Below are 24,444 nucleotides of genomic sequence, written 5' to 3' on the forward strand. Positions count from 1 at the left end.
GCCTGTTCACCCTGTATCATCCAGAAGGTGAGGTCAGTAGAGGTGCATCAAAGTTGGGACTGAGAGACTGAAAAATAGCTTATATCTCAAGACCATCAGATTAAACAGCCATCACTAACACAGTGAGACTGCTGCCTATATATAGACTTGAAATCATTTGCCACTTTAATAAATGGAACACTAGTCACTTTAATAATGCCACTTTAATAATGTTTACATATCTTGCATTACTCATCTCATATGTATATACTGTATTTTATACCATATATTGTATCTTGCCTATGCCGCTCTGTCATTGCTCATCCATATATTTATATGTACAGTATATATTCTTATTCCATTCCTTTACTCAGATTTGTGTGTATTAGGTCGTTTTTGTGGAATTGTTAGATTACTTGTTAGATATTGCTGCACTGTCGGGAACTAAAAGCACAAGCATTTCGCTACACTCACAATAATATCTGCTAACCATGTGTATGTGACCAATACAATTTGATTTGATATATTTTTTCTTTATTTTTTCTCATCACATATTGTGTCAGTGAACAACAGATGTGTTTGGCAAATAATTGATGATGGTGCGATGAATAATATGTTGAATTCCAGTAACTTTAGCTGTTATGAATGCACGATAATCATGATTGAGGTATTCAGGTTACTCACTAGTTCGTATATTGTCTACATTAGGTATCATTAACCCTGTGTCCACATCTTCATAATATACCAGCACTACTTGAAAATGTAAATAGGTGCCTCCTATCTATGATAAGTACAGGCCAAATTGTGATGTAAATGTAAAGTACTGAAAGTGACCTTATTGTGCGAAACAGTAGAAATAGGGAAACACATACATCCTAATTTCGTATAGACAAATAGTCCACTGCTAGCTTTGGACATCCCTAAAAATTCTATAAGATCTGCAGTCCTTCGGGTCTGACGTCATCGTTTCCGCAAGCCCCCCCCTCTCCACTTCCAGAGTCCGCGGCGTTGGCTTCTACCTACAGAATCCAACATGGAGTAACCAGAGATGGGGCTCGTACGGGGCCATCCTCACCGACATCAACGCACGATTTTAATTACCGCATTTCAGCATGGGGCGCGACGGGATTAAATCGGTGGAGGTATTCCAAAGGGATTTACTCTCTCGTGGATGCGCTCGAATAATTGTAGTAAAGTGCTGAGAAACGAAGAAGAGAAGCGAGAAATAACGCAAACAAACTGAAAAAACACTCGGAAAACTAAACTACGGCTGTTAGTGTGTGATCGAGGGGTTGGACGAGAAGGGAAAGATAAAATGAAGACACCACATTACGTACCCTCGGCGGGATATTATTGTAGGTGAAACGAAAAAATGACCGAGGAAACACACCCAGATGAGTGAGTAGCCTATAACGTTAGCTACTTCACAAAAGTAGTCTTAATTCTTATTTTGCATGTTATAAATTCTCGAAATATACCCATGTTATGCATGTCTGTTGATGGGATACTGAGATGGATGAGGAGAGTGGACCTTAAATTTTTTCCCCCGAAGTTGAGAATGCTTTGTTACAATGTAACGTTATAGTGGACAGAGGAGCGAGATGGTTAGGCCCCCTCGCCCTCCTGAACGACTATAGCCTTGAAAGAGGGGGGGACGAGGGGAGGGGTTGGATCGGAAACATTTTGTAAAGGGTTTACAGTGAATAGTTTCAACTGCACTTCATATCACCATTTGCCATGCAAATAACACGGTAGAATTTATAACAACATTGTATGTTGACCACAATGTAGATTGTGGGTGCACGGTCAAGGAAAAAGTAGCTTTCGTTTGCATTGTTGGCGCTGTTGGCTAGAAAGTCTTTCTTTGTGGGGGACTGATATGCCATATCCGCCATTTCTTTTCGTGAATCGCTCTAATTTGCATACTGTCCTTCATTCATAAAAATACCAACGGCGAAGGCCGAGAGGGTGCGCGCCGCGTTGATAGAGTTTACACGAATATTTCATCGTTTTCTGAGTACGATCAAATATGAATGTCTAGTTGGAAAGATAATCCAGTTGATTCAGTCCAGTGCCGAATGATAGTCAACATTTCCGTCCTAAACTGTTTTATTTTCTTAAGTACCTTGTGCGTTACGTTAGGCTTTTTGGTTGGTTGTTACATTTTTTTCTCCCTCTATTTCTAGGGGTCAACCCATTTTCACACAAGTTTTCTCGTGTACAAGTTAATTCCATTTTACTTATAGGCATACACACTTTTGCTTTTCAAAATAGATATCCTATTGTAGCCTACATATAGCTTCCTCAGTGAAGGAAGGAGGACCATCCTATTAATTGAATTTCATAAAAATAGTGAAACATAAAAATATATTTTTTTTTTAGATAAAACTATAGGTACTAAATATTTTCACATTTCACCAAATAATAGGGATGGACATCTGCCATTTGTTTATTACTTTGAGTACTTGCATGATTGTTTTTACAGTACTCAAATGAAGAATTTTTTTTTTTTAGAACATTTATCTATATGCCACCAACGCATAATTTATCATAACCATTACAAATAACACATCCTAATTGCTAAAATACCCCAGTCAATAAAAAAGTGCAATTTTAAAAGTAATTAAATGAAAAAGTAATTTCACATGGTTATATTTTATCGTGGAACACAATCTTTAAAAAGTTAGTAGCCTCAGCAGTGGTGTTTGCTTGTAGAATCATATGGCTGTGCAATGGCATAGCCTTGTTTTTTGTCAGTGATTTTTATTATTTTTTACCATGCTCAATTTTGTGAGTTGAAAGACCTTTTTTTTTTTGTGTTACAAACTCAAATCTGTCTTTTTTCAATATACATGCATTCGTTTTAGTTGGCCTAGGCTTAATGATTCTGATGAAAATATGCCATTTCTATTTATCAATCTGTTCATATTTTCAGTGTGGAACCTGTCGCTGTTTAGGGGGGTTATAGCATAGGCTAACCAATTCTAAATGGCACTAGCAGTTCGCAAAGTAGTGTCGTCACTAGTTGCCACAGTCATAAACCCCGCCTATTTCTACAATTTCTCCTCTTAATATTTTATTTAAACCTAACCCTTAACCCTAAAGTTAACCACACTGCTAACCTAATGCCTAACCTTAAATTAAGCCCGAAAAGCAAGTTTTTGTTTTAATAATGTTTTACAGTATAGACCATTTTGACTTTGTGGTTGTGGTAACTAGTCACAACTGCAAAGTAGCCTGAGTGGAAATTAGACTGGACGCAATTATTCCAGAACAGCAGCTTGTTGTTGGAACACGTATTTCCTTCAGTCAACCAGTCCATTTTGAATTTGTGATAAAACTATCATAATTTGGCATGGAATGTAGCTTGTATATCCCATCAGTTAGATATGTTTTTTTTATAGGCATTTGTATTTCTAAAGACCTAGCGCAAGGTTGTGTGTGGCACAACAGCATGCATGTGTAGAGGGAGCGGTCAGAAACGCAATTGAGTGAGAGACCGTGGGAAAGGGAATTTAGGGAGAACCGTTTGGTACATTTGATTTTTTTTTGTAATTTAGCAGACATTCTTATCCAGAGCGACTTAGTAGGCCTACATCATTTTTTATACTGGTCCCCTGCGTGAATCGAAACGATAACGTTAGCATTGCAAGCACCATGCTCTACCAACTGAGCCACACGGGACCGCTTTGTTTAGTTTTTGTTGTGCCCCTGCAAATGCATATGTACAAAAGGAACACGAGTCAAAGCAAATTAACGTTGTCTTCAAAGATGACCGAGTTTTGACCAAATCTTTTTTACAGTATTTGAAAAACGTGATCTCCGATTAAAGATAGGTTTGATGTAAGTTCGAGTACTCGATTACTCCTACTCATTCCTACCAAATAACTGATTAAAACACACTGATTGCAATGGTCTGCAGTAGCCTCAACAGCACCCTCTAGAGTAGCACCATGGTGTAGCCGGAGAACAGCTAGCTTCCGTCCTCCTCTGGGTACATTGACTTCAATACAAAACCTAGGAGGCTCATGGCTCTCACAATCTTACATAGACTTATACAGTAACCCTAACCATAGCTATATCTTCTTGTAACTTTTCTTCTTAGTTTACCTTTCACTTACTTAGCTAATGCAGCCAATTTAGGCAGTATTGAATGTGTCACTTTTGATTACTCCATTTTGTCTCTCAACCTGTGCACCCACGGTATAAACTTTAATTTTTAGGCAAGGTTGTAGCAACCTCATGATGGGTATAAATTAAATTATCATGTAGTAGCCAAAACCTATTGATGTTACACTGAGCTGGGTGAATGGAATATGAATGACAGTCATCCATGCTGTAAGTTGAATTCTGAGAAAAGTGGGACGCTTTTTGCCTTTCTGTCTTCTGTAACCTCTTTCGATGTCTCCAACATATTAGCCCAACAAATTATACTAATGATACAACCAATGATACAATAGTCATCCCTAATATTAAACGGCACTGACCACCACTGGCCTACACATTCTATAAGGCATATCTTTTTGGGTGTAGAGTACACTTTGGATGTTTGGCAATATAAGGTTCTGTTGCTCATAGCTTTATGTCCTTTATCCTGCGTGTAGAGATTTGGCAATAACCCATGACCTGAAGGAGTAGGCTATCTTTTCTTCTAATGATTTATGGTACACTCACACCCCTATAGGTAAACACATGACTCAGATGGTAATGTAAAAGGAAATATAATAGTTTGCGCTTGTGAAATGTTTATCCGAACTGGAATTGCTAAAAGAAGCAGGTTACTTCAATCCATAACCGTTGGCGTTGACATTTCTTATGCAATTGAACATGATTGAAAGGTGGGAATGTTGGAACAAAAGTCGTCTTGGCAACGTTTCATGTGTGCACAAAAGGATACGTGGGGGATGCTCAAGTTCTCGAATGATATCACAAGTTTTAGTACCCTCAAGCAAAGAGTAGTTACACAACAGTGTTCCTGCAAATTCCAGCTACATACAGTACACAACTGTTAAAGACTGTTTTATTATATGTATCCAAATGGCTAATAGTGGTCCAGTTTTATTGGTCTAAGTGCAATAAAACTCAGCTGTACTATTCTAGACAGCAAGTTTGTGAGGTGTTGCCTTGCCTTGCATTCCCCCAATCCATGTGCACGCCCCCCCTCCCCCACCCACCCTGTTTCCGGAGGTTGGGTTGGCTAGTTGTATTGATCAGAGTAATGACGCCCCAGAACCGGCAAACTCTGAGCTGTCAATAATGCCACTGAGAGGAGAAAATGACATTGAGGAAAGGTCACCACAACTCTCCCCAGCTTCCCAGCCCCATTACTGCCCTGGATCGATTTCATATCAACCCTCCCCTTCCATGAGCTGGGCCGGCAGGGTTCAGCTCAACAACGGCAAAATGAAGCAGAGACGAGATGAAACTATTGGAGCCAAATAATTGCTGTTAGTGGTGTAATTTTTCCCTCTACAGAAACGTTGTTTGAACGTCAACAAAGAGAGACAATAAGCCTATGGCAATGAGGTATATCACCAATGACATGAAGCTTGTCATTACATGAATAATACTGCACTAGACAGTCTCTTTCATTCTAATGTCTCGATCCTGACTTAAACTGCTCCAAACTTTTAAGGGACTCAGACGTGGTCAACCTGTACACTACAAAAACCATTGGGGCTTTTTGCCTAGTGATTGGGAAGTCACGGGGCAGAGATGGTGTTTGCCATTTGGGCAATAGGCCATGTGACATGTGTAATGGAAGATGGATTTCCTTTACTTCAGTTCAATAGTGGCATCGCACGGGTCCACATTCTGCCTCTATCGACTTCGCCACACAGACCCGCTCACGTTTCGGATATCTGTCGACAGGGGAGCGTATGTGAAAGCACCGCACAAGGTCACAGTGTCCTCCTCCCCCCCCCCCCCCCCCCCCCCCCCTGGTTTGGTTGACTTGGTTAAAGAGCATAGTCCCTCTCTTTGTGACGGCTAGGGAACTCATTCGCAATGTTTGGCAATGACCAAGTGAAACGGAGATCTGACCATTTTGTATGGGGATGATGTCATAAGCATGTGTGGAGTTTTCATTTGTTTTCTCCTGTGTCCGTGGACCACCTGAGGCAACAGTGTGCTCGAACGGCTAAACCTGTACGTCCAGCCGATGGGCCTTTGGCGTAATGTTTGCTTTAGCAGCGTCACCCATTGCTGGTGAACGGTTTGACATGACTAGTTTAGCAGATATTAGATTTGGGCATGTAAAAGGAAGTTCAGTTTACTGTCGCAAAGAACTAGTTATATTCCTCGTTTTCCTTTGCCAATGTACAGTACATTTGCCCCAATGGAGGTTTAAAAAGACTCCCAAAAAAATCACACACGTCAAAAACTCAAGACGCTTCTGTTGGTAGTGTAGTCTACAACTTCAAGACGCAAACTTATGCAGTAGGAAATGGTCACTAACATACTCTGTCTTGATGCCCCAAACTACCAACAGGTTTCTTAGCTAACAGATTATTGGATTTTCTGTGATTGTGTGCGTGTTGTGTGTTTTGGGGGTTTATAAGCAGGCGAGGTAAGATTAAGCCAAGCCTTATCACATCGTTTTCTTATCAGCGAAAGGGTGCAGAGGTTGGAACAATTTGAGCAGATTATTGTTTTATCTTTTACCCCTGTGGGGCAGTTTGTTTTATTTAATTTATTTTGGCAATGTGGTTATGGAGCAGCTGCTCAAGTAACATTTACGTACAGAAATGTAACACTCTTTCTGTATGCAACATTTAAATGTGCCGTCGAACTACATTACCAGTCAAGTTTGGACACCTACTTATTCAAGGTTTTTTTCTTTTCTTTGTACTATTTTTCCGCATTGTAGAATAATAGGGAAGACATCAAAGCTATGAAGTAACGTATATGGAATCATGTAGTAAAGAGGTATCTCCTGTTCCGTAGTGGTGGTGTGTGTCTGGAGTATATTCATAAAGTGTGTTGTTGCACTCAGTCTGTAGTGCCACCACTAGGCATGTGGTCTGTAGCCACAGATTACATGCCTCTCATTTTCTGTCCAATTTCAGCTGCCAGCCATACTGTGACATCTTCATTCTGAATTTGGTATACCTTCCATATAAAAGGTCCCCGTAAATACTAGAGCATACTATACCAATCGGAGATGTGTAGGGAGAGGAATGTTGGATAGTAAAGGGGAGAAATTGCGGAGTAGATATTGGAAACAGTTGACGTGGGGTCACACATGCATATGTATTTATGTTAAGAATAAAAAGATGAACACTGCGTTTTATTATAGATGTAGTTCGCCAACCTTATGCCCAGTCCACTATGTGTGTGTGTGTGTGTGTGTACACAAGCAAACACTACCGTTCAAAAGTTTGGGGTAACTTAAAAATGTCCTTGTTTTTGAAAGAAAATCACTTTTTTTGTCCATTTAAAATAACATCAAATTAATCAGAACTACAGTGTTGACATTGTTAATGTTGTAAATGACTATTGTAGCTGGAAACGGCTGATAAAAAAAAAGGAATATCTACAGAGGCCCATTATCAGCAACCATCACTCCTGTGTTCCAATGTTACGTTGTTAGCTAATCCATGTTTATGATTTTAAAAGGCTTATTGATCATTAGAAAACCCTTTTGCAATTATGTTAGCACCGCTGACAACTGTTGTTCTGATTAATGAAGCAATAAAACTGTCCTTTAGACTAGTTGAGTATCTGGAGCATCAGCCTTTCTGGGTTCAATTACAAGCTCAAAATGGCCAGAAACAAAGCACTTTCTTCAAAAACTCGTCTATTCTTGTTCTGAGAAATGAAGGCCATTCCATGCGAGAAATTGCCAAGAAACTGAAGATCTCATACAATGGTGTGTACTACTCCCTTCACAGAACAGCGCAAACTGGTCTAAACAGAATAGAAAGAGGAGTGGGAGGCCCCGGTGCACAACTGAGCAAGAGAACAAGTACATTAGTGTCTAGTTTGAGAAACACATGCCACAAGTCCTCAACTGGCAGCTTCATTAAATAGTACCCGCAAAACACCTGTCTCAACGTCAACCGTGAAGAGGCCACTGCGGAATGCTGGCCTTCTAGGCAGAGTTGCAAAGAAAAAGCCACATCTCAGACTGGCCAATAAAAAGAAAAGATTAAGATGGGCAAAAGAACACAGACACTGGACAGAGGAACTCTGCCTAGAAGGCCAGCATCTCAGAGTCGCCTCTTCACGGTTGATGTTGAGACTGGTGTTTTGCTGGTGTTTTCTCTCTTTGCTTATTTGGCATAATATGGACTTAGTGCTATTCGGCAAAATACCATTTTCTGTATACCACCCCTACCTTGTCATAACACAACTGATTGGCTCAAAAGCATTAATTAAGAAGGAAAGAAATTCCACAAAGTAACTTTTAGCAAGGCACACCTGCTAATTGAAATTAAATTCATTCCAGGTGACAACCTCATGAAGCTGGTTGAGATAATGCCAAGCGTGTGCAAAGCTGTCATCAAGGCAAACGGTGACTATTTTGAAGAATCTCAAATCTAAATATATTTTATGTTTAACACTTTTTTTTGGTTACTAGATGATTCCATATTTGTTTTTTCATAGTTTTGATGTCTTCACTATTATTCTACAATGTAGAAAATAGTAAAAAATAAAGAAAAACCCTTGAATGAGTAGGTGTGTCCAAACTTGACTTACCAGTCCAATTTTTTCCGCGCCAACAGGAAAACCCAGCACGAACGCACTCTTCCTCTTCCAATCTGAGCCATATTAACAGCGTTCTGACCTAATGAGAATGGGTGGGCACCAAGGGTGGTCAATCATACACTACATGGCCAAAAGTATGTGGTCACCCCTTCAAATTAGTGGATTCTGCTGTTTCAGCCACACCTGTTCCTCAGTGGTGTATACAATTGAGCATGCATCCATGCAATCTCCATAGACAAACACTGGCAGTAGAATGGTCCGTGCTGAAGAGCCCAGTGACTTTCAACGTGGCACTGTCATAGGATGCCACCCTTCCAACAAGTCAGTTCGTAAAATTTCTGCCCTGCTAGAGCTGCGCCAGTCAGCTGTAGTTATTGTGAAGTGGAAACACCTAGGAGCAACAACGGCTCAGGCGTGAAGTGGTAAGCCACACAAGCTCACAGAACGGGACTGAAGTGGTGAAGCGCATAACGCGTAAAAATCGTCTGTCTTCAGTTGCAACACTCACTACCGAGTTCCAAAATGCCTCTGGAATCAATGTCGGCACAAGAATTGTTCGTCATAAAATGTGTTTCCATGGCCGAGCAGCCGCACACAAGCCTAAGAACACCATGCGCAATGCCAAGCATCAGCTTGTAAAGCTTGCCACATTTGGACTCTGCCGTGGTAACGCGTTCTCTGGAGTGATGAATCACGCTTCACCATCTGGCACTCCGACGGACAAATCTGGGTTTGGCGGATGCCAGAAGAATGCCACCTGCCCCAATGCATAGTGCCAAGTATAAAGTTTGGTGGAGGAGGAATAATGTTCTGGGGCTGTTTTTCATGGTTCGGGCTAGGCCTCTTAGTTCCAGTGAAGGGAAATCTTAACGCTACAGCATACAATGACTTTCTAGATGATTCTGTGCTTTCAACTTTATAGCAGCAGTTTGAGGAAGGCCCTTTCCTGTTTCAGCATGACAATGCCCCAATGCACAAAGTGAGGTCCATACAGAAATTGTTTGTTGCGATCGTTGTGGAAGAACGTGTCTGGCCTGCACAGAGCCCTGACCTCAACTCCATCAAACACCTTTAGGATGAATTGGAACTCTGATTGCGAGCCAAGCCTAATTGCCCAACATCAGTGTGCTGACCTCACTAATGCTTTTGTGGCTGAATGGAAGCGAATACCCGCAGCAATGTTCCAACATCTAGGGGAAAGCCTTCCCAGAAGAGTGGAGGCTGTTATAGCAGCAAAGGGGGGACCAACTCCATATTAATGCCCATGATTCTGGAATGAAATGTGTTTCAGGTGGGGCTAGTGCCCCTCTCCTCGAACCGCCCCTAACTGAAATGAATTGGGAGGGGCATGAATAGACAGCACGGCTAAGCGGAGGAGATGCAGTGTGTCTGAATAGGTTCAGTCTAATGCATTTGGGGCACCTACACTAAGCCAAAAATAATACTTTTTTTAGGGAAAACAAAAAAAAATGTGGGTGGGGGGGGCAACTTCATGCATTTCAGCACATTTTGCCATGGGGCAGAGAAATTAGCAGTTTTATGCTATTCTACACATTTTGTCATTGGGCAGAGAGGGAAATGTACATTTTTGAAGCAGATTTTCTGTAACTCTCCACATTTTGCCGTAGCATATGAACACGTCATAAGCAATCTGGGGGGCCTCCGACTTCCAAGGGAATCGACCTGTTGAATATTGGGGGGACATTAACATACAATAACTCTGTTCATTTCAGTGGGACTGGCCTATTTTGGGTTAGAATATGAATGTGTAGGCCTTAACCCTACTTGTTTGATAGGGACAAATGATTCTATCAAAAATCAACCCATCATGTACAGTTGTCTATGAACTTCTGAGCCTTGATGGACCCATTGCTGCTTTGCTTTGTCTGGTTCATCAAGTAACAGAACAGCCTCTTCTCTACACCTCAAACGCAAGGAAAGTATCCCATGACTTTAACGTTGTTAGTGGCCAGCTCCTTGTACAAAATCCTCATCTGATGGCCTGTGATAGAGACATGAGAGCTTGGAGGGGAAACTGATGAGCCGTCCTGAATGGGAGCTGCCAGAGAGGGAAAAAGGAGAGCGAGAGTAGAGAGAAAAAAAAGGACTATCGATCACCTATGTTCCTATATTCTGAGCCGTGGATGACATCACCCCAGGTCTTTTACACCTACCTGTGGGTTGGGTTTGGACATTGTAAACCTTTGACCTCCTTTTATGAGCCTGACAAAGTTAAGACACCGGGCGCACACTCCTGATAAGGAGTCCAGTCAGAGCTGAGTAATATTCAACCCACATATTCTTTAGACCTGCACGCTAGCGAGAGCCATGACATGTACATGTTCTTTGCTCGCAGCTGTACACAATGTGCGCAAACCTTTTGCTGATAGGCGAGTTGTTCCAGTTGCTTCAGATTCCTTTTGGACTCCTGTGTGCGAGAATAAGCTGGTTTGGAATGGATGGAACCCCCCTGTTGTGTTTGGGTAGTGGTGGGCTTCTTAGGCCATGTTTCTCCCCTCACCCCTCCTTGACGGATGAGGATGGAGTGTGCTGTGTGCCACTGCCGGCGAATGCGGAATGGCTGCCGGGAGATGACTCATACTCAACTCACACACACACACTCTACACTCTCTCGCTCCGTCTCTCTCTCGCACACACACACACACACACACACACGCGCCATCTGCTTGTCAAGGAGACTGAATCATACTGTACGTGGGGAAGCACTTTTGAGCCAACAGCCTGGAAGTCAGGCACGGCCGCTGCTGCTTCCACCATGGTCAGGCTGGTGATTGGGATGTTGTGTCGTCTCGCACACCGCGACCGTCTGCCGATGGAGACCATGAGGAATTTGTGACCGTGGCCACGGCATGTAGGAGAGATGTCCGATTATAAAAGGCAAGCCGCCCGGGTTTTGTATTTCTGCTGCTTCCCTGGTTTCTGTTAGCCGTGTCTTTTCTGTGTCTACTCTGCAATGTCCTCCTCCTCGCTCATATTCTGTGTGGCTGTTGCTGGAGGGGCTGCTGCTCGTGACTACTGCGTGGTTAGGATAAGGTTTTGTTTTGGCTGTGGCGGAGTAGGTTAGATGAGCGGAGCAATGCTGCCACCTTTTACAGAGGAGAGCTGGTGTTTCGGTAACGCCGGGGGACTCTCTCTGGCTCGTGCTCGCAGGTCTTTAGATGTGTAATCATAGAGTACATTCGCTGGCACTCTGCGAGATTGTTCTGAATCATCCATGTGGGCTCCGTGTTCATGGATCTCGGGGAGACGGATCGTCAGCCTTGTTTGCAAAGACTGGCTTTATTCAGCCATGTCTTCCTTCCTTTACCCGGTTTATTGGTCAAAACTCTAAATGAATATTCATTGTGTTTGGAAGTGCCGCCAGGTTATCTGGGATAATCATAGTGTGTGTGTGTGTGTGTGTGTGTGTGTGTGTGTGTGTGACAGAGAGAAGATGTGGGAGAGAGAGAGGGGTGACCTCTGCAGTGGGAGAGGAATTACTCCCCCTCTTTAGTATGTACTATCATGGCCGCTACATTCCAGGGGTGTCAACAAAACCCAAGCTTATCGCGCTCTGGGGGTGGGTGGGCTGTGGAGTCCTCATCTCTCATATGATCTCAAATACTGCCTGTCCGTCAGGATTTGACAAAACCATTTCCATGTCTAGTGACTCACACCCAAGTCATATGCACCTGTGTATTTGTCTGGGATTTTATATATAAAGGATTGCTGCTGATGAATTCATTTGTAGCCCTTTTGCAGTTATGCTTTTAGCCAGGTGTCCTTATTGCTCTGGTGTGCATTTCTCATGCGTCTTGGCATGGTAGGTACATGTCTCTGAGTTGGGCCTAGCTTGTCTGAGGGTGTATGTGTGGGAGTGTTAGTGGAGGTGTACCATCACCCATGCTCTCTTCAAATTCCAGCTGGACAGTTAGTTTACCATATTAAAAGCCATGGGCACATAGACATCTTTCAACTGCTATGGATGGAAGATTCCTGACTAATATATTGTTCTAAATCGTTAAATCTGGGGTAGTGTCATGCATATAATTGTGCTGTACCCATGGTATAGCAATGCTGATTCTTACATGACTAGACTTGCCTCAGTATCCCCTTTTGAATGTCCCCATTGACTAGAAAGACAAATTAATGAATTGGACTTGTTTATTTACGTGTGTCCTGGGTGTGCATGACGAGTAGTGCAAGGGTGAGATTAGGGAAGTGACCGTTTGGGGGGAAAAAACAATGGAGATTTAGACGGCCATGACTTTTTTGTAAAGCTGCGTCTTTGTGTTCATATCTGGTGTCGGGCAGCCGCTTGAATAACTGATATTTGGTGCCTTTTTCAGCAGCTTGACAATATCGTTTTAAATACTATGTCATGCAAAGCCATACCACTGCTAATGGGCGTTCTTCTTTAAAAGCTGTGTTAATTGGTGCTAGTTTGTGTCCGTTCAAATATGGCAGAAGGTGAGGGGGTGATGCAGAGTCCGTTCGCGGACCAATTTCACAGCGCAGATGTACGTGTGACTCATCATTTTCAGGGGGGATTTTTTGTTCACAAAAATGAGTTTAGTCCTGTGGCTGAATGCAAATATGTAGGTTTCATTTATATCAACCATTTTGTTTTGTTTGCACTGCAAAGCAGATTCACGATTGTGACCTCATGTCGCCTCATGTTTCAGCATGATAATCCACAACCCCATGCTGCAAGGATCTGTACACAATTCCTGGAAGCTGAAAATGTCCCAGCTATTCCATGTCCTGCATAGTCACCAGACATGTCACCCATTGAGCATGTTTGGGATGCTCTGGATTGACCAGTATGACAGCGTGTTCCAGTTCCCGACCAATATCCAGCAACTTCGCACAGCCATTGAAGAGGAGTGAGACAGCATTCCACAACAGCCTGATCAACTCTATGCAAAGTAGATGTGTCGTGCTGCATGAGGCAAATAGTAGTCACACCAGATGTTCACTGGTTTTCTGATCCACGCCCCTACTTTAAATGTTTATTTTATTTTTAAGAATACAATATCTGTTACCAACAGATGCATATCTGTATTCCAGGTCATGTGAAATCCATAGATTAGGGCCTAATTAATTTATTTCAGTTGACTGATTTCCTTATATGAACTATAACTCAGTAAAATCTTTGAAATTGTTGCATTTATATTTTTGTTAAAATATAAACACGACATGCAACAGTTTTTGTGAGTTACAGTTCATATAAGGAAATCAAGTCAATTTAATTAAATGTATTAGGCCCTAATCTATGGATTTCACATTAATCGTCAGGGGTGCTGCCATGGGTGGGCCTGGGAGGGCATAGGACCCACCACTTTTGAACCAAGCCTGTCAGAATTAGTTTCCCCCACAAAAGGGCTTTATTACAGACAGAAATACTCATCAGCTTCATCAGCTGTCCGGGTGGCTGGACACAGACGATCCCGCAGGTGAAGAAGTCTAATGTGGAGGTCCTGGGCTGGCGTGGTTACAAGTGGTCTGTGGTTGTGAAGCCGGTTGGACGTACTGCCAAATTCTCTAAAACAACGTTGGAGGCGGCTTATGGTAGAGAAATTAATATTCAATTCTCTACCGGCTCTGGTGGACATTCCTGCAGTCAGCATGCTAATTGTACGTTCTCTCAATTTGAGACATCTGTGGTGTTGTGTGACAAAACTGCACATTTTAGAGTGGCCTTTTTATTGTCTCCAGCGCAAGGGGCACCTGTGTAATGATCATGCTGTTTAATCCGCTTCTTGATATGCCACAGTTGCCAGATGGATGGAGAATCTTAGCAAAGGAGAAATGATCACATATCAGCAACGTAAACAAATTTGTGCACAGAATTTGAGAGAACTAAGCTTTTTGTGTGTAATCTGGGATCTTTTGTTTCAGCTCATGAAACCTGCGGCCAACACTTTGTGTTGTGCATATATATCAGTCAAAAGTTTGGACATCTACTCATTCCAGGTTTTTCTTTATTTTCACTATTTTCTACATTGTAGAATAATAGTGAAGACATCAACACTATGAAATGACACATGAAATCACGTAGTAACCAAAAAAGTGTTAAACAAATCTAAATATATTTGAGATTTTTCAAAGTAGCCACCCTTTGCCTTGATGACACTCTTGGCTTTCTCTCAACCAGCTTCATGAGGTCGTCACCTGGAATGCATTTCAATTACCAGGTGTGCCTTGTTAAAAGTTTAATCTGGGGAATTTCTTTCCTTAATGCGTTTGAGACAATTAGTTGTGATAAGACATGAGTGGTATACAGAAGACAGCCCTATTTGATATAAGACCAAGTCCATATTATAGCAAGAACAGCTCAAATAAGCAAAGAGAAATGACAGTCCATCGTCACTTTAAGACATGAAGGTCAGTCAATCCGGAAGTTTATTCAAGTGCAGTCGCAAAAACCATCAAGTGCTATGATGAAACTGGCTCTCATGAGGACCACCATAGGAAAGGAAGACCCAGAGTTACCTCTGCTGCAGAGGATAAGTTCATTAGAGTTATCCGCCTCAAATTGCTCCCCAAAGAAATGCTTCAGAGTTCAAGTAACAGACACATCTCAACATCAACTGTTCAGAGGAGACTGCGTGAACCAGGCCTTCGTGGTTAAATTGCTTCAAAGAAACCACTACTAAAGGACACCAATAAGAAGAGACTTGCTTGGGCCAAAACACGAGCAATGGACATAAGACCAGTGGAAATCTGTCCTTTGGTCTGATGAGTCCAAATGTAAGATTTTTGATTCCAACCACCGTGTCTTTGTGAGATGCAGAGTAGGTGAACTGATGATCTCCGCATGTGTGGTTCCCCCCGTGAAGCATGGAGGTGGTGGTGTGGGGGTGGTTTGCTGGTGACACTGTCAGTGATTTATTTAGAATTCAAGGCACACTTAACCAGCATGGTGAACACAATATTCTGCAGCCATATGCCATCCCATCTGGTTTGTGCTTAGTGGGACTGTCATTTGTTTTTCAACAGGACAATTACCCAACACACCTCCAGGCTTTGTAAGGGCAATTTGGCCAAAAAGGATAGTGATGGAGTGCTGCATGCATCAGATGACCTGGCCTCCACAATCACCTGACCTCAACCCAATTGAGATGGTTTGGGATGAATTGGGCCGCAGAGTGAAGGAAAAGCAGCCAACAGGTGCTCAGCATATATGGGAACTCCTTTTAAGACTGTTGAAAAAATTCCTCGTGAAGCTGGTTGAGAGAATGCCAAGAGTGTCAAGAATGCCAAGGCAAAGGGTGGCTAATCTAAAATATATTTGGATTTGATTAATACATTTTTTTTGGTTACTGCATGATTCCATATGTTACACTTCATAGATTTGATGTCGTCAATGTTATTCTACAATGTAGAAGAAAGTAAAAAATAAAAACCCTTGAATGAGTAGTGTGTCAGCTTTTGACTGGCACATGTGTATATATCTTTTTTGTGTATATATACGCATGCATCTACATGTATATAAAAGCACCTGCGCTACAAACTCATTTCTAAATGACTAACCCCCACTTTCCCCCTCTCTCAACCATACAGTGACAGCTACATTGTGCGCGTCAAAGCGGTGGTCATGACCCGGGACGACTCGAGTGGCGGCTGGCTGGCCCAGGATGGTGGATGCCTCAGCCGTGTGGGCGTGTGCAAGGTGCTGTCGGCCGAGCTGCTGGGCCGAAGCAGCTTCCTCATCCACGGCGAGCGCCTCAAAGACAAACAGGTAAAGCCCCTGCTAGCACTCAGACCCAAATCCTGAATCGTTACAGTAACAATTCGCTCACTAGCTTCCAAAGTAAGAAGTGTCGTTGGTAACGTGAGATCGAATCCCGTCCAGGGAAGATAAGGATTGATTCTGTCACACGCATTTAGAATGTATTCACAAATCCTTCATTGTCACCAATTAACGTTTTTCTTGTTACCCAAATGTGTTTTGTCAGATATCGATCCTCAGCTGTTTCCCCTCTGTTTCTCTTTCTATTCCTTTATAGATAATTCAGGTAGTAGAAATCAATGTGGGCTTGTAAGGAGGCTTGCACTTTCAGCATAGTTTGTTAGGAGCATTGTTTATAGTCCATTCAAACGTGTGCTGCCTCCCAGGTGATTCTGGAATGCTTCCTGAAGAGGGATCTGGTGTACACCAAGGCCACGCCCACATTTCACCACTGGAAAGTGGACAACAAGAAGTGTGGCTTGACGTTCCAGAGCCCGGCCGACGCACGCGCCTTCGACCGTGGGGTCAGGAAAGCCATGGAGGACCTGACGGAAGGTACGGGAGGGGAAGGCGAAGACTATGAGGGCTGTATCTCAATGCTCTTGAATGGTATACATCCCTTTCTTTTATAGCCACTGATTGCTGAAAGAGGTGGATAGGCAACCACCATATTGGTTTAACCTATCAAATGCGTTTAGATTAACATATCAAGAAAAGGAATGTGTTTGATGCTATGGGAATGTGGAAGTCCAACTAAAGTGGTTCAGCCTCCTGCGCTTCAGGTTTCTCACTATTGGCTTGTTCTGCCATCTTTGTTTTCCAGGATCTACCACCTCTTCTTCGACCATCCAGAATGAGGCCGAGTTGGGTGACGACGATGTTTTCACCGTGAGTCCCTCCCCGTGTTCCTCTATTGTAGTTTCAAACACCAGCAAGTTCAGGGACATAGTAAACACTTGAGAGAGAATCCAAGTTTGTCTGTTTTGGTTAGGGTCAGGTTTCTAGTCCCACCCAAAACTCTGGGCTTCATATCAATAGAGATGGTATGTTTCCCATCTATGATCATGGCTGTCCACTTGCATGTTGGACTCCATATTGTTTCCGTCTGCAGGATCACCTCTAGTCTGTGCTTGGTCGGGCTTCTCTCTCGCCTTCACTTATAGTCCCTTTTTTGAAGTGCGTGTGAAGATTTCAGTTATTTTAGTTTGGCCCAGTTCGGGAAGAGATGGGCCTTTGTTTTTGAGCAGGAGATGGCTGGTGCGATAGTAACAGGCGGCTGGTGGGGTGGAGGGAGGGTAGGAGGAGGGGTGAGGGTTAGGTATCCTGTAGTGTTTTGAACAGACTCCGCCACCGCTTGGCATTTGGTTTGTCTCCGTTACAGGAGATGAGGAGCAGCAGGCAGGGGTCGCGAGGTCTCTTCCTGCCCACCCCCCTTCCCTCCCTCCCCCCACTCCCCTTCCTTCCCTCCCTCCCCCCACTCCCCTTCCCTCCTCCCACCCCCCTTCCCTCCTCCCACTCCCCACCCCCTCCCTCCCTCCCACTGACCCTCCTCTAAAACTATCATTAGCAGCTGCTTCCTAGCAAACTGCCTCTGTGATTTAACACCATGGGAGGGGGGGGACTGAGAGAAGGGAACGCCTTGTGTTGTCTCTCTCTCTTCCCTCATGTCTGGAGAGAGCTTGGGGTTTTTGGCCGCTGGCCCTCTTGGAAGAGGGAGTTGTGTGTGTGTGTGCGTGTGTGTGTGCGTGCGCATGGATGCTTCCTTCAGCTGTGTTTTGACTTGCCTCCATTGTGGATTTCTGCAGATGGATGTTTTTGTTAGCAATTGTGGATGTTCAAAGAGCACGTTTCTGAAGCAAACGTCTAAATAACTTCATTTAAAATGCTCGAGGTGATTAAACATGCTAATTTACTTGAGTGCAGAAGCTGTGAAAGGGCATGTTCCTAGCATAGTTCAGTATCCCCAAGCTACCAGCTTCGACACATTAGACAAGATGGGTCACTTCCATCTCTTTGAGAACAAGAAGGCCCTCAAACTCTTAATTCTCTGCATTACTGACAATGTTATGATCCGAAACAGGTCAAACTAACAATCTGAGTCATTTCCCAAAATATACACGTTTCATGTCACATGACCATTATGCGCTTGACGCATGTTGGGTGTGGAAACGATTCAATTCACTTTTGTGCACAATCAATCATAATTAATCACAGAGGAACATATGGTCATAAAGGATTATCTACATATGGGTTCAAATTAACCAAGGCAACAGTAAAAAAAAAAGATTGTTGGAATACCCACCAATATGACCATTACGCGCAAGAGGCACGCTGGCCTTAGATGTTATTCCAGTGACCTATTTCAAAAACAACTTGTGTATCTAATAATTTGATATCAATGAGATGGGAACATTAAGTACTTATAGAATCTAATACACTGCTCAAAAAAATAAAGGGAACACTAAAATAACACATCCTAGATCTGAATGAATGAAAAATTCTTATTAAATACTTTTTTCTTTACATAGTTGAATGTGCTGACAACAAAATCACAGAAATTATCAATGGAAATCAAATTGATCAACCCATGGAGGTCTGGATTTGGAGTCAGACTCAAAAATAAAGTGGAAAACCACACTACAGGCTGATCCAACTTTGATGTAAAGTCCTTAAAACAAGTCAAAATGAGGCTCAGTAGTGTGTGTGGCCTCCACGTGCCTGTATGACCTCCCTACAACGCCTAGGCATGCTCCTGAAGAGGTAGCGGATGGTCTCCTGAGGGATCTCCTCCCAGACCTGGACTAAAGCATCCGCCAACTCCTGGACAGTCTGTGGTGCAACAGACTGTCCAGGAGTGGATGGAGCGAGACATGATGTCCCATGATGTCCCAGATGTGCTTAATTCGATTCAGGTCTGGGGAACGGGCGGGCCAGTCCATAGCATCAATGCCTTCCTCTTGCAGGAACTGCTGACACACTCCAGCCACATGAGGTCTTGCATTGTCTTGCATTAGGAGGAACCGAGGGCCAACCGCACCAGCATATGGTCTCACAAGGGGTCTGAGGATCTCATCTCGGTACCTAATGGCAGTCAGGTTACCTCTGGCGAGCACATGGAGGGCTATGTGGCCCCCCAAAGAAATGCCACCCCACACCATGACCATGACTGACCCACCGCCAAACCGGTCATGCTGGAGGATATTGCCGGCAGCAGAACGTTCTCCACGGCGTCTCCAGACTGTCACGTCTGTCACATGTGCTCAGTGTGAACCTGCTTTCATCTGTGAAGAGCACAGGGCGCCAGTGGCGAATTTGCCAATCTTGGTGTTCTCTGGAAAATGCCAAACGTCCTGCACGGTGTTGGGCTGTAAGCACAACCCCCACCTGTGGACGTCAGGCCCTCATACCAACTTCATGGAGTCTGTTTCTGACCGTTTGAGCAGACACATGCACATTTGTGGCCTGCTGGAGGTCATTTTGCAGGGCTCTGGCAGTGCTCCTCCTGCTCCTCCTTGCACAAAGGTGGAGGTAGCGGTCCTGCTGCTGGGTTGTTGCCCTCCTCCACGTCTCCTGATGTACTGGCCTGTCCCCTGGTAGCGCCTCCATGCTCTGGACACTACGCTGACAGACACAGCAAACCTTCTTGCCACAGCTCGCATTGATGTTCCATCCTGGATGAGCTGCACTACCTGAGCCACTTGTGTGGGTTGTAGACTCCGTCTCATGCTACCACTAGAGTGAAAGCACCGCCAGCATTCAAAAGTGACCAAAACATCAGCCAGGAAGCATAGGAACTGAGAAGTGGTCTGTGGTTATCACCTGCAAGAACCACTCCTTTATTGGGGGTGTCTTGCTAATTGCCTATAATTTCCACCTGTTGTCTATTCCATTTGCACAACAGCATGTGACATTTATTGTCAATCAGTGTTGCTTCCTAAGTGGACAGTTTGATTTCACAGAAGTGTGATTGACTTGGAGTTACATTGTGTTGTGTAAGTGTTCCCTTTATTTTTTTGAGCAGTGTATATACAGTGTATTCAGAAAGTATTCAAACCCCTTGTGTTTCCATATTTTGTTACGTTACAACCTTATTCTAAAATGGATTCAATTGTTTTTCCACCTCACCAATCTACACACAATACCCCATAATGACAAAACCAAAACAGGGTTTTATTTATTTTTGCTAATTTGTTATTAAAAACTATCACATTTACATAAGTATTCAGACCCCTTTACTCAGTACTTTCTTGAAGCACCTTTGGCAGCAATTACAGCCTGGAGTCTTCTTGGGTATGGCGCTACAAGGTTGACACACCTGTATTTGAGGACGTTCTCCCATTCTCTGCAGATCCTCTCAAGCTCTGTCAGGTTGGATGGGAAGCCTCTCTGCACAGCTATTTTCAGGTCTCTCCAGAGATGTTCGATCGCGTTCAAGTCCGGGCTCTGACTGGGCCACTCAAAGGCATTCAGAGACTCGTCCCGAAGCTAGTCCTGCATTGTCTTGGCTGAGCTTAAGGTCATTGTCCTGTTGGAAGGTTTCTAAAAACCTGTATTGTCATTAGGGGGTATTATGTGTAGATTGAGGAGGGGGGGAAAGTCATTTAATACATTTTAGAATACGGCTGTAATGTAACAAAATGTGGAAAAAGTGAAGGGGTCTGAATACTTTCCAAATGCACTGTAGATAAATGTGCCATTTTTTTCCCAAGTGCCTTGTGTTCTAAAAATATATTTTCCATACGAGTACCCAAAGAAATCATGCGAGTACAGTCCAAACATTTCAAATACCCAGAGCTAGCTAGAATGTGGCCACCTCCGGCAGTTCACCAGAACACTGCCCTGAATGCCAGTTCAGTTCCTGCCATGGATAACATGAAAACCTTCACACAACAAGGCATCAAAAGCAAGTTCCAGTAAGGTATACATACATACATTACTGCACAGCTTATAACTGCAGTGTGTGTTGCTGTTATATCACCGGATTTTGAATAGGCCTAATTTCCAGGGAGGAGAGAGCGAGGGAGATGTACATGAGTCATAGTGTGGTGCATCTGCAGTGGAGGCCTCTGCCTGGCAGCCTCCATCCCAACTGCTGCTGCTGCCTGACCCACTGTACTGTACCCAGCCTACACACAGTTAGCTAGCCTAGCGGACATGCTAATATGTTACTTATTTATCTAGCTAACACTTAAAGGGACACTGCAAGATTTTGAGATGTAGGTTGTTTTTCTACCTACCCAAAGTCTCTGCGTGCAGTTCGGAGATTATTGAAGTAAACATATCGTTAGCTTAGGGCAATGGCCGAAGGTGCATAAAGATGTCGGAATTCAGATATGATGTCATGGTTTCAACACTATCCGCGGAGCTTTTAAACTACTGTGCGCAACATGGTTCAATGTGCCAATAAATCAACACTTAACTTTTTCCGGTTTTCATATTGCCAGTGTCTTGGAGCTTAAGTTGGGATCATGTATACTGTGCTTTATGACGATACAAAGAAAGAGTAGGCCGGCATAACAAAGAGCAAACTTGGTAAACAAGACATTTGTGGTAAAGTGCATGGATCTTTATACACCTTCGTCATTCCTGGAAGTCTCCCTGTACAGTAGGTAGCTCCTCTCAAAAGCATGGAAATAGACTTTAGAACTAAACCAAAGATGGTTGGTCATTTTAGTCTTACAAAAACCTCTACAATAATATTTTATGAATTCGTAAATTTGAATGATAATCGTTAGAAAGGAGATTTTATCCACTTCCTCATTCTCTGTCCTGTTGTCGCATAGAGATGTATAGAGAGCAGAACATTTGTTTCTTTACCATTATGGTATCTGAGCGCCATTGAGACAGATAAAACGTTGCGATCTCGGTAGATCTTGGTGACAACGGGAACGAGAATGACGTGGATAGAAGATCAGTCAAATCAACAAATTTACTTTGAATAGCTTTGTAAGACGCTAAGCTTTGGAGTAGTTGGAAGGTCTATTTCCTTGCTTTTCAGAAGTGTTGGCTACTGCACCGGGAAACTTCCAGAAATTGCTCTAAGCTAACTTTAATCATTTCCAAACTGCACGCAGACATAATGGTTTTCAATGAGCTCGTCTGACTCTGGGTAAGTAGAAAAATGACCTACATTTCTCGCCGTGTCCCTTTAAGCTAGCAAACATGCTAACACATAACCAGACACGCTAAAACGCGATGCTGACAAGATGACCAAGCCAAGAGAAAAGACGCAACTAAAGAACATGACTAGGAAATGGTAAAGTACTCCACTCCTACCAAAAGAAACTGAGATGGGCCCTTCACTGCTACACAACTTCATCCACTCTCAACATTAATAATAGTATCCTGATGATGCTAAGCTAGTGAATCCGTCCATTGTAACTCATTCGCTTTCCTCTTGTCTGGCGTACCTAGCCTTTATCCTAAATCTGATGGTAATGGGAAGTCCAGGTCCTTGCACTCGCTTCCCCTCTTTCTCTTCTTTTTTTAAACTCCTTCTCCCTTCCGATGGCATCAAAGAGGAAAAGGGCCTAGCGTGTCGTTTCCACAGGATGTCCAGTCAGAGGGAAGAGGGCCCGTCAGTAATCCGTCACTGCCTCCCTGTTTACATAGCTGGCCCTACTTAGAAAAAGCAGGTCCGCTCAAGGGAACACTCCAATTCGCCTCGGTTGCAGACCCCCCCCCCCCCCCCCGTATTTTTTGTATTCTTTTGGAATCTAGCCCCATTCCCCAGTGGCCCAGAGAGCTAGCCTGAAGAGGGGGAAGGTCACATTGTATTAGATAGGATCTGTCTTTTTCGAAAAGCCTGAGGGAACTGAAGTCCCGGCACAGATGGAGGAGAGAGGACAATGACGAATGACCTTTATCCCCCCCTCCCCCCCAGGGCAGTAGAACAATATTAGTCAAGAGTAAATAACACACTCCCTTGGATGATGCAATACTTCCTCCTCTTTTTGGAAGGTCCGGTGTGACTGGTGAGATTTGGAAAGACTGTTGGAATGTCTCCCTTTGGTGCTTGCAGGGGGGGGGGGGGGGGGGGGTGTTTAACAAGGGTGCAGGAGGCTCAAACGCCTCACACTACGCGTGTGTGTTGTCTCACCCATCAGGGTCTTTTTGAATGGGCTGCTGGTGGCCAGACTATCCACTCTGTAGTGTCGATGAGGTCGAGGGTAGTTTTAGAATCGCCAGCTGCCGCGAGTTCCATTCCTGTGTCTGGTCTGGAGGCTAAATTGATAATTCGCTCAGCCACAAATACACCCCTCCCCCTCCCCAACCACAGAAATCATTCCGAACACACATGCACACACACTTACAAATATATCCCTTACATATGCGCACACACACAAACACACTCCCAATTAGACCCTGGCGCACACATCCCCCAACCGGCCCCACAGTAATCACACTTTGCACACACACAGCTCCTACCATTTGGCTTTTCCTGTGCTCTAGGGCACAGTGACTAGTAGCTGGCTTGTGTATATGCTTGTGCATTTGTGTGTTACTTTGTAATTACCTCAAAGGGCTCCTGACCCCCACCAGATGCAGCCCCTTGCCTTAATCTCCAGTCTTTATTCACCTCCATTCACCCCCAAAGCAAGAGATGATGAAAATCTCCAAACAAGGCAGAGGTATGTCTTTGAAATCAGAGGCTGCGCCACACACATCTTCCCCCAATCAACACGCCTGGTGGACTTCCGTGGCTTTTGTGATGAACATGGGCAATTTAGCCCTTTTACATTCCATAGGTCTTGTGCTATTAGTGCTCAGGAGCATTTCTTTCTCCCTCTTATTTTTTTTCCCCCTCAAGCCCGCTGTTGGGAGTAAATATCTGAACACGGTCTGTGTTTGTAATCATCTCCATCAGACAGGGGCCCCGGTTCGCCTCCTAAAGAACATTTCTCAACCCTAACCAAGCTCTTGGCATCGCCCAAGGAAGGGATGCCACTTTTAGCTTTGGTCGGGCTCACTGAAGCCCTCTATAGCAAGTGGCTGGGGGTCCAATAAACTTAGGACTAAGA

General features: G+C 43.7%; 1 protein-coding gene across 4 annotated transcripts in view; it reads left to right on the top strand.

The window, feature by feature from the left end:
* Positions 1-957: 957 nt before the first annotated feature.
* LOC109889752 (sprouty-related, EVH1 domain-containing protein 2) overlaps positions 958-24,444 on the top strand; it is a 32,850-nt gene continuing 9,363 nt past the window's right edge. The window contains exons 1-4 of one of the 4 annotated variants that reach the window (XM_031829023.1): positions 958-1,377; positions 16,255-16,432; positions 16,810-17,032; positions 17,247-17,311. In XM_031829023.1, the coding sequence (XP_031684883.1) occupies positions 1,352-1,377; positions 16,255-16,432; positions 16,810-17,032; positions 17,247-17,311 (492 nt within the window). In that variant the 5' untranslated portion in view covers positions 958-1,351. The remainder of the gene's footprint in view (positions 1,378-16,254; positions 16,433-16,809; positions 17,033-17,246; positions 17,312-24,444) is intronic. The other 3 variants (XM_020481426.2, XM_031829027.1, XM_020481436.2) reach the window with 3 other exon arrangements.

Source organism: Oncorhynchus kisutch, linkage group LG1 (genome assembly GCF_002021735.2).
Source record: "Oncorhynchus kisutch isolate 150728-3 linkage group LG1, Okis_V2, whole genome shotgun sequence".
Taxonomy (NCBI): Eukaryota; Metazoa; Chordata; class Actinopteri; order Salmoniformes; family Salmonidae; genus Oncorhynchus; species Oncorhynchus kisutch.